The sequence below is a fragment of the Rousettus aegyptiacus genome, unplaced genomic scaffold (genome assembly GCF_014176215.1).
Source record: "Rousettus aegyptiacus isolate mRouAeg1 unplaced genomic scaffold, mRouAeg1.p scaffold_m13_p_1, whole genome shotgun sequence".
Classification (NCBI taxonomy): domain Eukaryota; kingdom Metazoa; phylum Chordata; class Mammalia; order Chiroptera; family Pteropodidae; genus Rousettus; species Rousettus aegyptiacus.
In genome coordinates this window covers 166,041,521-166,057,014 of record NW_023416284.1, presented here as the reverse complement: position 1 = coordinate 166,057,014, position 15,494 = coordinate 166,041,521, and the positions used below count along the sequence as shown (strand labels likewise).

Sequence of the window (15,494 nt, the reverse complement as noted above, 5' to 3'; positions counted from 1 at the left end):
CGTAGTCCTCATCTTTTTTAAAAAAAATAGAAAGGTAATACAATATCTATAACTGTAAATATATTACCATCCTATTAAGTCGTGGAGGAAAATGAATAAATATTGACACTAAGTGGCATATATAAAGACTGTAAACAGCCTCGTGTAAGTTAAGATTTTGCCTCTAAATGAGACAGGTCAAGTTTTGCTGCCGAAGTGTTACAAAAACAGCTTCGCGTTTTCTATGCTCTTTGAAGTTTGAAATTCCAAAGGATAAAGGATTATGAACGTGTAATAATTTGTTCCCATGGGGCCATTTGTAGAATCAGCACTCTGGGGAGCAACATGTAGAAGACCGAATAAAAACTCAAACTGAAAAATCTGTGTAAGTCTGCCTTAGCTGTTTTTAAATACTGCATATTTGTTACATACATATTCTTGTCAAGATATTCTACTTGAGATAGTTTAAGAATCCCCTCTCTCAGGTGCAGATTAGAGGAATGCAACTTCATGACTTTCATAAAGGGAGAAATTAGAGGTGGCAGGAACCCGTGTAGTCTGCCAAAGGCCTACACAAGTTCATAGAGTTGATGGTATAAACTTACAGCACTAAGTTCCTGGTGACCGGAACGACCTTGTAGAAAGAAGAAAACTTGCCAGTTTTTCCGCCTATTCAGCAAATTTTGTTTCTCAGGTAAACATGGCTTGGGACAAGAGTGGGAGTTAAGTCTCAGTGTTAGTGTGTCTGTATGAGGAGAGTTCCCAAAGAGACTGGGTGTTCAAAGATCTTCAGAGCACACAAAAGTCCTGAATGTATTTTCAGAAACATCTGACATCAAAAAGGTAAGAAAGGCTACAGTAACCTGAACAACGCTCCCTTTCCATCAAATGTTTATTCAACGCTTAGTGCCAGAAGCTTCGAAACAATCTAAACTGCAACCCGTATCTGTAAGTTCTCCTGGTCTTAATGAGCTGTACGTTCTTCCCCTCTGGTCCTGGCGTCCACTAGGGTCCCCAGCTCCTGCAGCCGGGCGTGGCCGGGAGGTCGGCCCTCCGCAGCGGAGCTCCGGCCACCAGGGGGCGCTGCGGTCCCCCCTCTCCCGAGAGCGGCAGAGCCAGCCCGGTGGGTGTTTCTCTCTCTCTCCCTCTCGCGCTCTCTCCTCCCGGCCTCACATCCGGGTCTGGAGCGCGGCCGCCGCTGTCAGTGTCGGTGCGGGCGCGTCGGGGGCCGGGCCGGGGCGCAGTAAATGGCGGCGGCGGGAGGCGGAGCGGCGGCCGCGCTCAGCCCCGTGCCCCCGAAACTTTAGACTCGCAGCCCCACAACTTTCTGGGAAGTGCTGCCGCTCCGGGTGTGAGCGGAAGGGGAAGCTGAGGCGGAGAGTCTAGGGGGAAGCGGCTGGGAGCCGGGGAGACTCGAACCCGCGGCGGGGGCGGTGGCGGAGTCCGCCTGTGTCTCGCGCCGCCGCGGCCCCCCCGCCTCCTCCGCGCCCTCCTCGCGGCCGCCGAGCCGGAGCCGCGCGCCGCGCGGAGCCCGGGACTGCGCGGGGCCTCGCCAGCGGGTCCCCTTCCTCGCGACCTCCGGGCCCTGTTGCTCCGGCGCCCCCCGCGCGCGCGCGCGCCTGAGGCCGGGGCCGGGGCTCCTGGCGGCTCCAGGGGGCGAGGGGAAAGCCGGGCCGCACGCAGCCTCCGCTGGCCTGGGGTCGTGGGGCCGGGCCCCGGGTGTTGCATGCGGGGCGGAGTGCCCGTGAGCCGGTGGCGAAGATGGAAGGCTTAACGCTCAGCGATGCGGAGCAGAAATACTACTCGGATCTCTTCTCCTACTGCGACATCGAGAGCACCAAGAAGGTGGCGGCCAACGGGCGGGTGTTGGAGCTGTTCCGGGCCGCGCAGCTGCCCAACGACGTGGTCCTGCAGGTGACGCCGCCGTCCTCGCCTGCGGTCGCTTCCGAGGGTCCGCCGGCCCCTGGGAAGTCTTTTCCCGGCCGCTCGGGCCTCCGGCCGCCCGCCTCCGGGGGGCGGGAAGTGGGCGCCGTTTCCAGAAGGGCAGGTTCCCCCCGGCTCCACCGCCCTCGCCCGGGGCCGCAGGTGCCCGGGCCGCCCTCCCTCGCGCCGCGGACGAGGGGGAGGGGGTCCCTCTTAGAGGACAAAAGTCATGCAAAGATACAGTGGGGGCTGGGTTTTTTTGTTTTTGTTTTTATTGCTTTTAAACCTCTGAAGAGGCCAAGTCTTGTATCTCTCGGCTACCCGTCAGAATCTGTAATTTTCAACATTAGAAGAGCAACTTCAGGATCTTGGATTGTTAACATGTCTCTGAATCCTCTTCCTGGTAGATGCATAGCTCTTTGGATCCTGCGGAGTAGTAAAGTTATCAGTATCCAAAGTGACAATTAACCAAGAAACGCGATGAAGTGGGCTTTATAGATATAAAAACCAAAGCAATCTTTTTTTTTATTTTTTTTAAGGAAGCTAAATTCTTATGGCGATTAAAAAAATTGAATTTCTAGTTAGTGGTTCGCAAGATCTGAAAAGAATTTGTAATATAGAACGTGCGGCTGATGTAAACTGAACAGTTTTTCGATTGGCATTCGATAGCATTTGGTGAAACGTGTGAATTTAGGTTAGGAGATAAGTTTGGGCAACTGGAAATCAGACGTGTATATTTGTCTCAGTCAGTAGCACTAGAGGAGCAAGCAGAGTAAGTTTTAAGCTTTCTTTATTACATCTGTTTTTAAAATGGGCTTCCTAGAAGGTCTTATCCAATGTATGTTGTGGGCATTAATATCACTCTTTAATGATGCTACTAAGAGTCGGTCTAAATAGCATATCAAAACAGGTTTTAAGCTTTCATCATTATGATGATTGAAGCAGTTATCCAAATCGCCAAAACTTAAAGCCAAATGCATAGTTCTGATGTACTGCAGAGAGCACTGAATCTGGAGTTTTGGGGCCTGGGCCTTAGACCCCACTCTGTTAACTAACGCTATGACTTTGGGCCAGGCGCTTTCACTCTTCAAGCATAAATGTGCTCATCTATAGAATGAGTCAGGTTCTAACAAAAATTATGTGAAGCATAAAAATGTTCACACAGGCCTCTATTTCAGAAGTTACTTGTGCAGTAACTATGACTAAGTTGAATGAGTTCTTTTTGCATACTCTTGTATGTTTTATATTGCTTTTTAAAAATCTTGGGAGGAAAGTTGGGTGTCTCACATACCAACAGCTAGGAGTCTCCAATTCATGCTGCTGAGCAGGGACAAGGATTTTAGGCTTTTCTGGTCACTTACACTCTGTGTTGCATATTGTTTTTACAATCCTTAGCTCAGGGGCCTACAGAACAGGGCCTGTAGTTGCTGACCCTGCTAAAGAATGGTGGTGGCCATGTGGGGTACTATGCTTTCCTTAAATGGCTTTGGTCTGGTCAGAACACGCTCTTTCTGTACAGATAACAAACATACCTTCAGGTCATTTAGGAACTAAACTTAAGGAGAAGCCTCCCATGTTTCATTTTGGTTTATGTCTTTTGGGGAGGGGGCTAAAATAAACTTTCATTTTTTAAAGGAGTGCAAAGACTTTAGGACTGTAAATGCATTAGAGTAGACAAATTAACATTAATTAACCTTCGCTTGAAAAATGTTCATTCCAAGTTATTTCCATGTTTTGCTCAATTAACATTCAAAAATAAATTTCTCTTTTTTTTTTTTTTTTATAAAGGCAGAGCTTAAATAGCATAAATATTCAGAATTCAGCTACAAGTTGGAAGCTGTAGGAACTCCCTAAAGCAGAACTCTTACAGTTATATGGTTTAAATAGCATTCTGGGTATCTTGAAAGCAATTTGCTAAAAAATTGGCCTAAGATATAAAATGTGAGACAGAAGAATATAGACTTAATTTGTTGAAGGAGTTGGCAATTGTCTGAAAACATGGCCCTCTCTTGCTTTCTAAGTGGGAATCATTTGCGGAAACTCATGTAATGTTGAGTTATCCACTTAGCACTGGGCTAGGTATTACAGGGCATCGAAAGAGGAGTAAGAAGCTCTCAGGGACCTTGTAAACTACAGGAATACAATTGTGTACCATAAAGCGGAATGCAAATGCTATAGGAGAGATATGAAGGAGATATGATCAGGAAAGTCTTCTTGAATTAATTCAGATGAACTTTAAAATTGTGTGAAGGGATGAAGTGGGATGAAGAGGACTTCCTGGCAGAGGAAAAACATGACCAAAGGTGAAAAGTGTTTTTTTTCAAGGACCATCAGATGGTCAGTCAGGTTTTGCTGAAGGTAGAGTGTGTTTTCAGGATAACAACATGGAATTAGAAAGAGACCATGTTAGGAAAGACTTTAAAGAACAGGTGGGAGATTTCATATGTCAGTAGACAATTGGAGACTCATTGATAGTTTTTGACTTATGAATGAGGAACAGAGTAGAGGCTGTGGTCTGGAATAGATGCCAGGTAACGGGCACCCAAACTAGGTTGACAGGAGTAAAGTAGAAGGGAGGCAGGACCAACGGTCTGTGTTATTGAAGGGCTGCTGGGTAGCCACTATATGAGGTGCTTTGTGGATAATGTTCCATTGAGGCCAGATTATCAAGGCTGGGTGGAGAGCTTTGAACTAATTGTGATGGTAACAGGGAGTTGTAGATATACGAAAAATGACTTATAAAAGTAGAGCTTTAGGAAGTCTTTAGGAGATGAGTGGGAACAGGAGTTAGAGGGAGGAAACTGGAGACAAATTTGAGGACTGATTCTCTAAGTGCATATTTGAAATGGTGAGGAACTTCTGCAGTGATACTCAGATGAGGGAAGAGGCAATGAGGAGGGTGATTATGTTGCCCCTCAGAGGACATTTGGGATTGTCTGAAGACATTTTTGTTTGTCATAACTGGGGAGAAGGAGCAGTTCTGGTTTCTGGTAGATAGAGTTGAGAGATGCTGCTAAACATTCCACAGTGCACGAGACAACCCCCACAACAGGAATTATCTGGTCCAAAATGTCAATAGTGCGGAGATTGAGAGATCCTAACCTGGACCCTGGTGGTGGCAGAGAGACAGAAAATGAGACCAGTGATACAGTAGAGATTATGAAAGTAGACAATGGGGCTTGATGGGTTACCTGGTGATATTAAGATGAGAGAAGACTAGGACAAGGATTATTCTCTGTTGAACCCTACTCACAGTTTAAAAAGGGTCAGGAAGAAGACCTGATTTTTAAAGAGATAATGATGCGTTTGATTTCAGGCATTTTGCAAATGTCCAGGCGTTAGTTGGAAAAAGGTGGAGATTTGTCTGTCCCGAGTGCTGGTTCTTACAGTGAAGTTCCAGTGTTTGGGGTCTCCTCACCTACCACAGCTTCTCACACAGTGGGTTTTGTATACACATCAGGGCTTTGATTGATGTAATTTTCGGCATTTGTTAATAAAAGTCGTGAGAAGGCTGAATCATCTGTAGGAATGAGTATAGAGAACAAAAAACAGAGGGTTTAGCACTGAAGGAGGAAGGAGCTGGCATTTATTGAGTGCCTCTTATGTTCCTTTTATTGGGCAAATGATTTTCATGTAAAAATTCATTTGATCCTTGCAACAACTCTGTGAAGTAGATATTGTTATTGTTTATTAACTAGGAACTTGGTAGGCAGAGAAATAACTTGTTTGTAGAGTCTCTCTTACCATTATTCCTTGCCACCTCTCAGCTCTTCCTTTCACAGTTCATGTGATTGTTTTGCCCATAGTTCTTATGGAGTCGATATTTAAATTATTTGATTTTGAGTTAAATATGGATTTTCCCCTTCACAAAGTAAGTACTTTAATGTATGATTATGTCTTGAAATAGCCTCTTAAGAGAAATAGGCAGATTCTTGTAGTTGGTATCCTGAGCACATAGACACACAATTTTGCATTATCACAACTGTCAAACATCTTAAGGGATGTTCATTACACTTCTTTTGGAATAGAGTAAAATCTGTTCTGAGTTTAAGCGTTTGTTTTTGGAGACAGTATGTCAGTAGACAAAGCAAATAGCTAAAGCTTTATAGAATTATGCTCCACACCAGAAAGGAGCAGGACTAGGGGGGAGAAAAACTGGCTCTTCGGATTTAATCGTGAGGAATTTTGCTGTCTGCTGAGCAAGAAAATATTCAGTGACTTAAAAATCACTGTTTCCGGAAGTAGTTTATTTTTTAAAGATTAGAGAAGATATGCTATTTATCAGACTAATAAATATGTTTTCTTAGTTTTTACTTAAAACCTCTATTTTGGGAAGTGTTTTAAAACTTTGTGTAGACTTTGAATGCATAATTTCGTAAAAGGCTCTAGTACTGACTGTTCTTTTATTGAAGGTTATAAGCAATGTACCCTATTAATGAGATTGGAAAATCTTTTGTATCATTTGTGTTGAGCAATATCTTGGTAGAAAATTTGAATAACACATTAATTTAAAGGAGGGAAAGTGACAGTGAAACATAAATCATTTTCTTTCTCTTAAAATTTGTTTACTCATAGCAACTATTCACTAGTGATAGGAATAAAATAGAGAAACGGCTTCATTTATGCTTTGAAAGTTTTAAACTTAATACAAATAAATTTCAGATTTGTTATTCTAAAATAGTGATTTTTTTCATTTGTAATTTCTGAACCACTAACACACTTATAAGAAGCTACAAAAATAATCTTGCCTTAATAAGACTTACCTATACACAGTTGAAAAACACAGTTTATGAAAAAAGTCACACTTAATGGCTTTGTGTAGTGTCATATTTACTTTAAAAATTTCTCTTTCCTATATCTTATTGTGCTAGTTTTGGTCTATCCTTTTTTTAAACAAACAAACAAACAAAATACTGTCCCACAGTTTTAGAGTCTTAGTATTTTGGGAGTTCATACTAAGCATTTTGACGGAACTGTAAAAGAGCATAAGTGGTTGGTATAATGAGAACTAAATACAGGAGGCAAGTTCAGTCCTGTCTTTCCTTAGCTAGCTTTGTGACCTTGAAAAGATCACTTAACGTTTAGGTGTCCTTAGCACATGAAATGATTGGATTGGGTTTTTCAGACAAGAGTGTCATAGTATAGGGATGGCTACTCGGTCCAACCAAACACAGTCTTAAGAGAAGTAGCACACAGACTTGAAATTGGTTGCTTCATTACTTTGACACTGGAATTGATTTCTTTTACATTCTTTGGGAGATCTGAAGAGGAGCTCTCAGCCTAGAATGCTGAATGGACTATTCAAGAGGGGACATTTAAAAGGCGTTTCAGGTCCATTGTTCTTCTTCAAGGTAGATATCTGTCCAGTGAGAATTTGAAATGGGCGATAAGACTTGGCGTTTCTGATGTTTTCCCTCATGTATTTCATTTTCTGTAGTCTTTCCTATGATGGATATATCTTCACTCATGTTTTCTCTCCTTTACCTCTGTGTAAGGAATTATGTCTCATGGGTTGCATGCATATAGGCATGACATAAAAAAGGATGTATTAAGTTTGGCTCAGAAATATTTTTCTAAGTTTATGCCATATATCAGATTTCATTGGGATTTGATAAACTATAGGACTTAGGCTTAAAAAAAATGTACATTTCTTCTCCATTTGATTTCAAGAGTTGACTATATATCGAATGTGAGGCAGTCTGTCTTGTTAAACGGTGGAGCCAGAATTTATTAGATCGTGTATCTCCTCCTTACTTCTTTTGGGTTGTGAATTCCTTTGAGATTCTGACACACGTATTGGACATCTGCTTAGAAGACATAATTATACAAAATTTTGCATAAAATTTTGAAGGAGTTTGCCAGCTTTCCTTCAATCTAGTCAAGCTCATCCACGGACTTCTACATTAGGAAAGTTTTAAGGCAGAGCAGGCATGCCTGTGAAATGCTGAATGAACATGTCTTTTTAAAATCAGTTTTGTATATTTTCAATAAATACTTCTTCATGGTTACTATTTATGTTGAGGGTGTATATGTAGTGGTGAAAAATTAGAAATCTTCCCCTGCCTTCAGGATTATAACTTGTGCAAATGTAAAAAAGGAAAAGAACTGTGTGCAGTTAATAGAGAATTTTGGGAGACTTATGGGGGGACCTACTTAGATGTAATGGAAAGCCTATCTCAGGAGATATGGACAAAGGGTAAGAGAGACAATGAGATATTTCACAGAGAGGGTACAGCAGGTGAAGGGCCTGAAGCTGTGACGAGCTTAATGTTTTTGAGAAAATGAAAAGGTGGCGTATGTGCAAGAGGGGAGAATGAGAGAGACCACATGTTGTAGTGCTTTGTACACAATGTAAGGAGTTTGGATTTTAAAATACTAAAAGTTTTTGTTCAGGGGCAGCATCATCTGAATTATATATTTTAAAGATTATCCTGCCATATAGAGAAGAGAATACTGGGGCAAGTGGAAATAGATTGGCTAGTATATATACAGTAGTTAAGGTAGGAGACAGTGGCTTACATTAATGAGGGTAGTGGGATGGAGAGGAGTGGACATATTTAAGATATTTTTAGGTGGTAGAAATAGGAGGACATGATAATGGGTTGGATATGAACATATGGGAGAGGCAGGAACTCAGGGATGTTGCCGGAAGTTGCCATTATTGAATGGTTGGGAGGGAATGTGTTTTTTGAGGAATTTTTTGTTTTGATTTGGTGGAGGGGTAATGGTGAATTCAGGGTTTCTTTTTGTCAGTCTTAAATTCTGAGAAGCCTGTGAGATTGTCAAGTAGCCCTCTACCAGAGAGGATCAATGACTACTCAGAGATATTTGGCTTGGAGATACCAGTTTGAAGATTATCAGTGTATTAGTGATATTTAAAACCATGAAAATAGGTGAAATCTCTTAGGGAGAGATTATGGAGAGTAGAGAAGGATTGGCTAGAAGTAGACGCCTGAGGAATGTTGCACATTTCTAAGTTGAAGGAAGAAGGCTAAGAGGGACAGCCAGAGTGGGTATAGGGAAATTGAAATGTATATTAGATCATGTCATGGATGCCTGGTAATGCAACTATTTCAAGAAAAAGGTAGTTAACTCTGTTGAGTTTGGCTGAGAGATTGAGAAGATGTGGGCAGAAATATGGCCACTGGATTTGGCAACCTAGAGGTCATGAGTTACCTTGGTGAACCACTTTCATGGACTGGTAGCGATGAAAGCCATATTTAAGTGACTTGATGGATACCTGCTGGCTGAGGACTAGAAATAGAGTGAATAGATAGCCTTTAAAGAAGTTTGCCCATTAGAGGAAATGATACAGGGTAGAAGCTAGAGGTGTATGAAGGTATAAAGGAAGTCTTTGTTTTTTAAGTATAAGAAATACTGCAGTATGATTTTAGTTGTTAGGATTAAAAAGGGAAGGAAGACAGATGAGAAGTCCTTGAGAAAACAAGGTCAGGATCATGACTGCACAGAGGGAGTTCTTTGATAGGAAACAAATCATCCTCAATTTTAAAAGGAGGGAAGAAGGAAGAACATAAATACAGAGTCAAGTAGGTATATAAATTTGATGGAGGAAATTAGGATATTCTAGTCTAATGGCATCTACTTTTTCTACAAACTGAGGCAAGATTAATTAGTGGTGAGTAACAATCTGAATATGAAAGTAAGAAATCTATTCACAGTGGCATCTAAAGGAATAAAATATTTAGGAAAAATTAACAAAAGAAGTACCAAGATGTTTATACTACAAAATATTGATGAGAGAAATTAAGGAAGACTTAAACAAATGGAGAGACAGTCTGTATTAGATCGGAAGATCGAATACTGTTTAAATGGCAGTTCTTCCCAAATTGGTCTATAGATTCAGCGAAATCCCTGTCAATATCCCAGTACACTTATTTTTTGGTAGACTTTGTCAAGCTGAACCTAAAATTTATAAGGAAATGCTAAGGACCTAGAGTAGCCAAAAAATTTTTGAAAGCAAACAAAATAGACTTACCCTACCTAATTTTAAAACAACTATAGCCGAAAATTAAGAGCATATGGTTGACATAAGCATGAAGATTAATGGAACAAAATTGCAAATACAGAAGTGAACCCTTATATGTATGCTCTCTGTTGAGGACAGTTCAATGGGGAAAGGATAGTCTTTTTAACAGATGGTGCTGGGACATCTATCTGTATGTTTTTAAAAATGGACTTAGATATATTGTATAAATGTCACACTATACACAAAAAATTATCTCAAAGTAGATACAGACTTAATTATAAAATCTGAAACTATAAAAATTCTAGGCGATAACATAAAGAAAATCTTCGTGATCTGTGTTAGGCAGAATTCTTAAATATGACAGCAAAAGCATGAATTGTAAAAAAAAAAAAAACTGATAAATTAGCTATCCTTAAAATTTTTTAAAAAGTTTTACACTTCCAAGGATATTTAAGAAAATAAAAAGATAAGCTGCAGACAGGCAGAAAATATTTGCATATTAAAACTTAACTCAATTATAAAAATAATTACTTAAAATATGGACAAAAGACTTTAATAGATATTTCACCAAAAGAGTGAATGGCCAATAAACATATGAAAAGATGTTCAACATCATTCATCATTAAGGAAGTGAAAATTAAACTGCAGTGATGTGCTGTCAAATAGTCATCTCAATGGCTGTAATTAAAAAGACTGACAAGGTAATAAAATAGTATTGGTATTGTGGAGAAACTAGAATCCTTATATGTTGCTCTTGGAAGTGTAAATGATATGGGCATTTTGGAAAACAGTTTGGCTATTAAAAAGTTAAATATATGCTTACCATATGAACCAGCAATTCCACTTGTGGAGAGCTACCCAAGAGAAAAGAAAACGTGTGCATATGAAGAAGTATGAATGTCTGTTAGCAGCATTATTCACCATTGTCAGAAATTGAAAAACAGCCCAAATGTCCATCAGATGGTGAATGAATAAGTATGGTATATCTACAAAATGGAATATTGTTTTGTAACAAATAGGAACAATTACTGATAAATGCTACAATAAAGACGAATGTCAAAAACATAAGTAACAGAAGCCAGACACAAAAGAGTATGTACAGATTTCATGGTTGCTCTCATGATGAGTTTCTTTTCTGTATTGAGATATTTGCAAACTAATTTTTTTCTAGTCCTTTGGTTTTCTTCATAATTTTTATCCCAGATTAAATTTTATCTAAATAATCTGAATCATCAAGAAACATCTCTATAAGATTGTATTGTCTTTCATCGAATTAGAAAGGTATTTGAAACAATAATTTAAAAACTATACAAAACTACCACTTATGTTTTATTTTGTTTTCATTTGACATCCTACTTCTTCCTTGAACTATTCCCTAATCGTAACCAGATAACCCTTCTGTAGTCTTCCCACACTCTTCTGCATGTTTGCTCTTGTATACAGCTGTACTTTTAGACACATGTGTATATTTTCCTTGATAGATGGCAAGCAACTTGAAGTCAAGCGTTAGCTTATCTTTCTTTATCTCATATTACTCTGTTCATAATAGGCACTCCAGACATTGAAATGGTCGATTGGTTCTTCAGGGCTTCATTTCTCACCAGTACATTAATGAGTCCTAGCCTAACCTCTTCATTTTTATACCACTTATAAAATTCAAAATGCCAGTGAATGAGCCTTTTTGAACAATAATGGAACCTCCGAGATCAGATTGTGTAAATCTTCCCGTTAGACTATTAATATGTTGGCTAATACTTTTGAAGTTGTTGAGGTAACTATAGTAAGATATAGTGAGCATTCATTTTAATAACTTTTTAAAAAGATTTTTATTAAAGTATAGCTAACATACAATATTGTATTAGTTTTGGCGTATATCATAGTTATTCTTCATTTGTATACCTAAAGAATTGATCACCATGATAAGTCCAGCAACCATCTGACACCTTGCAGTGCTATCACAATAAGATTGACTATATTCCCTGTGCTGCACACCACATCCCTATGACTTATTTGTTTTATACCTGGAAGTTTGAACTTCTTATTCCCCTTCATCTTTCCCTGCCTTTTTACTTTTTCATTTATGATTGACATTCAATATTATGTTAGTTTCAGGTGTACAGCATAGCAGTTAGACATTTATATAATTTACGCAGTGATTCCCCTGACTAGTGTAGTTGGCACTATACATAGTTATTGCCACATTTTTGACTATATTCCCTGTGCTATACTTTACATCCCCATGACTATTTTGTAATTACCAATTTGTGCATCTTAATCCTTTCAGTTTTTCTACCTCACTCCCTGGCAAACCTCCTCCTGTCTGGCAACCATCACCTTGTTCCCTATATCTCTGAGTCTGTTTCTGTTTTGTTTGTTCTGTTCTTTAGATTCCACATTTAAGTGAGATCTCTGACTTATTTCACTTAGGATAATACCTTTCCGGTCCATTCATGTTATTGCAAATGGTAAGATTTCATTTTTTTTATGGTCAAGTAATATTCCATTGTATTGATGTACTACAATTTCTTTAGTCCGTCATCTGTTGATGGGGACTTAGGTCGTTTCCATATTTTGGCTATCGTAAATAATGCTGCAATGAACGTGGAGATGCGTGTATCTTTTTGAATTAATATTGGATTTCTTTGGAATAAATATCCAGAAGAGGAATTGCTGAGTCATGTGGTAGTTCTGTTTTTAAATTTTTTGAGGAACCACCATGCTGTTTTCCATGGTGACGGCACCAATTTACAGTCCTACCAACAAATCACAAAGGTTCCCTTATTTCTACATCCTCACCAACGCTTGTTTGTTAATTTTTGTTGAGTGTACTGTACCTCAAGGCTGTTCTCTTAATTTTTTAAAGATATCATAGTTCACTTTAGTAGTGAACATGAATTTCTCTGCCCTTCAGAAGTATAATTTCCAGTTCTTGCACTTGAAAGGGAACAAGTAGTGATGGACAAGTAATTTAAATAAGGAAATGAGTCAGCAGTTTCTAATTTAATTGAGTTGACTCTTCTGGAGGGAAAACATACCATTCTCTTAAAATGCATGGCAATAGGGAAAGCATATCAAATATGAGTAGTCATGCCTACCTGGCCTTAAGTTATCTTCCAACTCACTCCCACATCTCACAATCTAGTTTCTGATTATTCTTGTAACCTGCATTTTGTGTTCCAATCCAGCAAATCTGCTTTCTGTTTCTCACAGTTACTTGCTCTTTATCAGTTTCTTTTCATCATGCTACTTTCTTCATCTGCAATACCCTTTCCCAACTTGCAGGCTTCCATCTTCCCCTTTTTCAAAATGTGACTTTGTTTCTGTAGGCTTTGGGAATCTAATTTGAACAACCTCACCCTCCCTCGGAGATTTTCATTTGCCCATCCTTTTGTATTGTATTTTGCTTTTTGTTCACTTATGTTGTTGCTTAGCTACTTTTCTAGTATATTTACAAGAATAGTGTAAGCAAACTAAATAAAATTCAGGTTTGTTTTATTACCTCATAGTGCCTAGAGCAGCAAAAGCACATAGTAGATGTTTTAGAAAATATAGCCAGTATTTTAAGGCAAGGCACTTGCTCAGCCCTCGATTGCTCTACATTCACAGACATGATTGGAATACCGAATTAAGGCAATTCTGGGCTCCTCACCCAGGGACGTAAAAAGTGAGGATGACAAGACTTACAGTCTTGGATGTTCTACTGCTAGCACTAAGGGTACTCTGTCCCCACCCCAATCAACATTCTGGGCATGGGAAGAGAAGGAGGCGGCAAGAACAGGAACAAATAGCTCAGAATTCTCTGAGCTCTGACTTTGCTGCTTTGTTGACCAACTTTGTGAGTTTTCCTTCCTTCACTTTCAGAACCCTTTTTCCTCCATGTTCCTTTTTTTAATAGCAGAGTGTCTGTAAGAAGTTTAAAAAGAAACCAAACTAGAGATTTATTGGCAACTATAGAAATAAATTATGGTAGAATCTGGGTATCTTGGCTGAATGTATTCTTTTATAAAATGTAGTAAAGCACAACTTCTGTCGAGTTCCAGTGTACCTGGCTGAAAGTAGAAGATCACAAATCCACGTAGAGATGAAGGTGCTGGGCACATTAACATGCTATGTCACACAGGGCTAGCACATTCCCTAGAACAGGTTATTGAGTATTGTGCCATGTCAAAACTACAGATTATACTACTTGTCATGGTCCATACAACTCTCCAGGAATAGTAAAAACTGCAGATGTGAAACTTTCGAAATGTAAGAGCCTGCTATATTCTGTTCCTACCTTAGAAAAGCTAAAGATTTAATAATCAGAGGGAGTGGGGTTTATGGTTAGATTTTCTGTTACTACCCACAGTTTTGAACCCCTCAAGATAGAAGTCTTTTTACTTCCCTAATCTCATTAACACAGATTCCTCCTAAGACTTGATTCTGGAGTGAATCCAAGCTTAGTGTTTCTCATTTGCACTAATGAATGGCAAAAACACAATTGTCATAGTTATAATTGTATTGTATCATGGTTATTTTCTGCAGTGTTCCTTTTTGCTTCCTGTGTTATTCATTTGACCCTGCACGCCCATTTGTTGCCCTTCTATGTCTCTTCTTTTTACTGCCAAATAACAAATGACCCATATTTATTCTCTACTGCCTATACCCTGCCTACTCCTTAAGCACCAGTAATCTAACTTTTTTACCCCCCTACCCCCCTTTTTAAAGATACTGTTAAAGCTCACTTTTATCCCAGGCAGCATATCCAGTAACCTTTTCTTAGGTCTTACTTTGTTTTATTACCTTCCTTGCAATTGACACTGAATTACTTCCTACTGGATATTATCTCTTTTTGTTCACCATAATAGTAAATTATTATGTTATTATATATCTTTAGCATCTGTCTTCTCACTGTCTCTTTCTCTTGTTTATAGTCAGTTAATTTCTTCTTTCTATTTATCCATCCTACAAAGTCCTTCAGATTTCATTTTTTTTGTGAAAGGTCTCCACTAATCATCCTTTTCTGTCTTTTGAATTACTCATCCAAGCTCTGACCACCTTGTTGCTAAACTACTTCAGTACCCTCTTAAATCTTAACTAACTTTTCTGTAATTGCTAAAGAACTTGGAAGCAAATTTCAAAAAGTTGATGCGGCATTCCAGAAGTGCTCAGTAAACATTAGTTTGGCATTTAGAACCCTTACCATCAAGCTTTGTCCAGTTTACTACCTAGTCATCACTACAGTCTCTGCTTTGACTTATTCCTTCCCCCCCTCCCCCATTTATGCCTATCTTGTTTTTACTACCAAAAACCATCCCAAGTTTTTTAGAGTCCAGATCAGGCTCTCCCCTGCCACCCCAATAAATACGTCCAACCTATAATAGCTTCTGTTTAATTCTTAGAGTAACAGATAGTAATTATTTGAGCAATTTGACATATGTTTAAATTTAAACTTAGGAATAGGTATTATTTCTGTTTATAGATGAGAAACCTGGGGCTCCAGAGGCTACATGCTTGACACAAGCAGGGATTCAAATCCAGCTCCATCTGATAACAAAATTAGTGTTCAGTGAGGACACTAACCATTTTGATGTGTAAGATTATAGCCTGATATCATGGCCTGTCT

At 39.2% G+C, this 15,494-nt stretch overlaps 1 protein-coding gene across 6 annotated transcripts in view; it reads left to right on the top strand.

Moving 5' to 3' along the window:
* Positions 1-1,171: 1,171 nt before the first annotated feature.
* REPS1 (RALBP1 associated Eps domain containing 1) overlaps positions 1,172-15,494 on the top strand; it is a 71,695-nt gene continuing 57,372 nt past the window's right edge. The window contains exon 1 of one of the 6 annotated variants that reach the window (XM_016132687.2): positions 1,172-1,893. In XM_016132687.2, coding sequence (XP_015988173.1) covers positions 1,741-1,893 — 153 coding nt within the window. In that variant the 5' untranslated portion in view covers positions 1,172-1,740. The remainder of the gene's footprint in view (positions 1,894-15,494) is intronic. The other 5 variants (XM_016132686.2, XM_016132689.2, XM_016132688.2 and 2 more) reach the window with 5 other exon arrangements.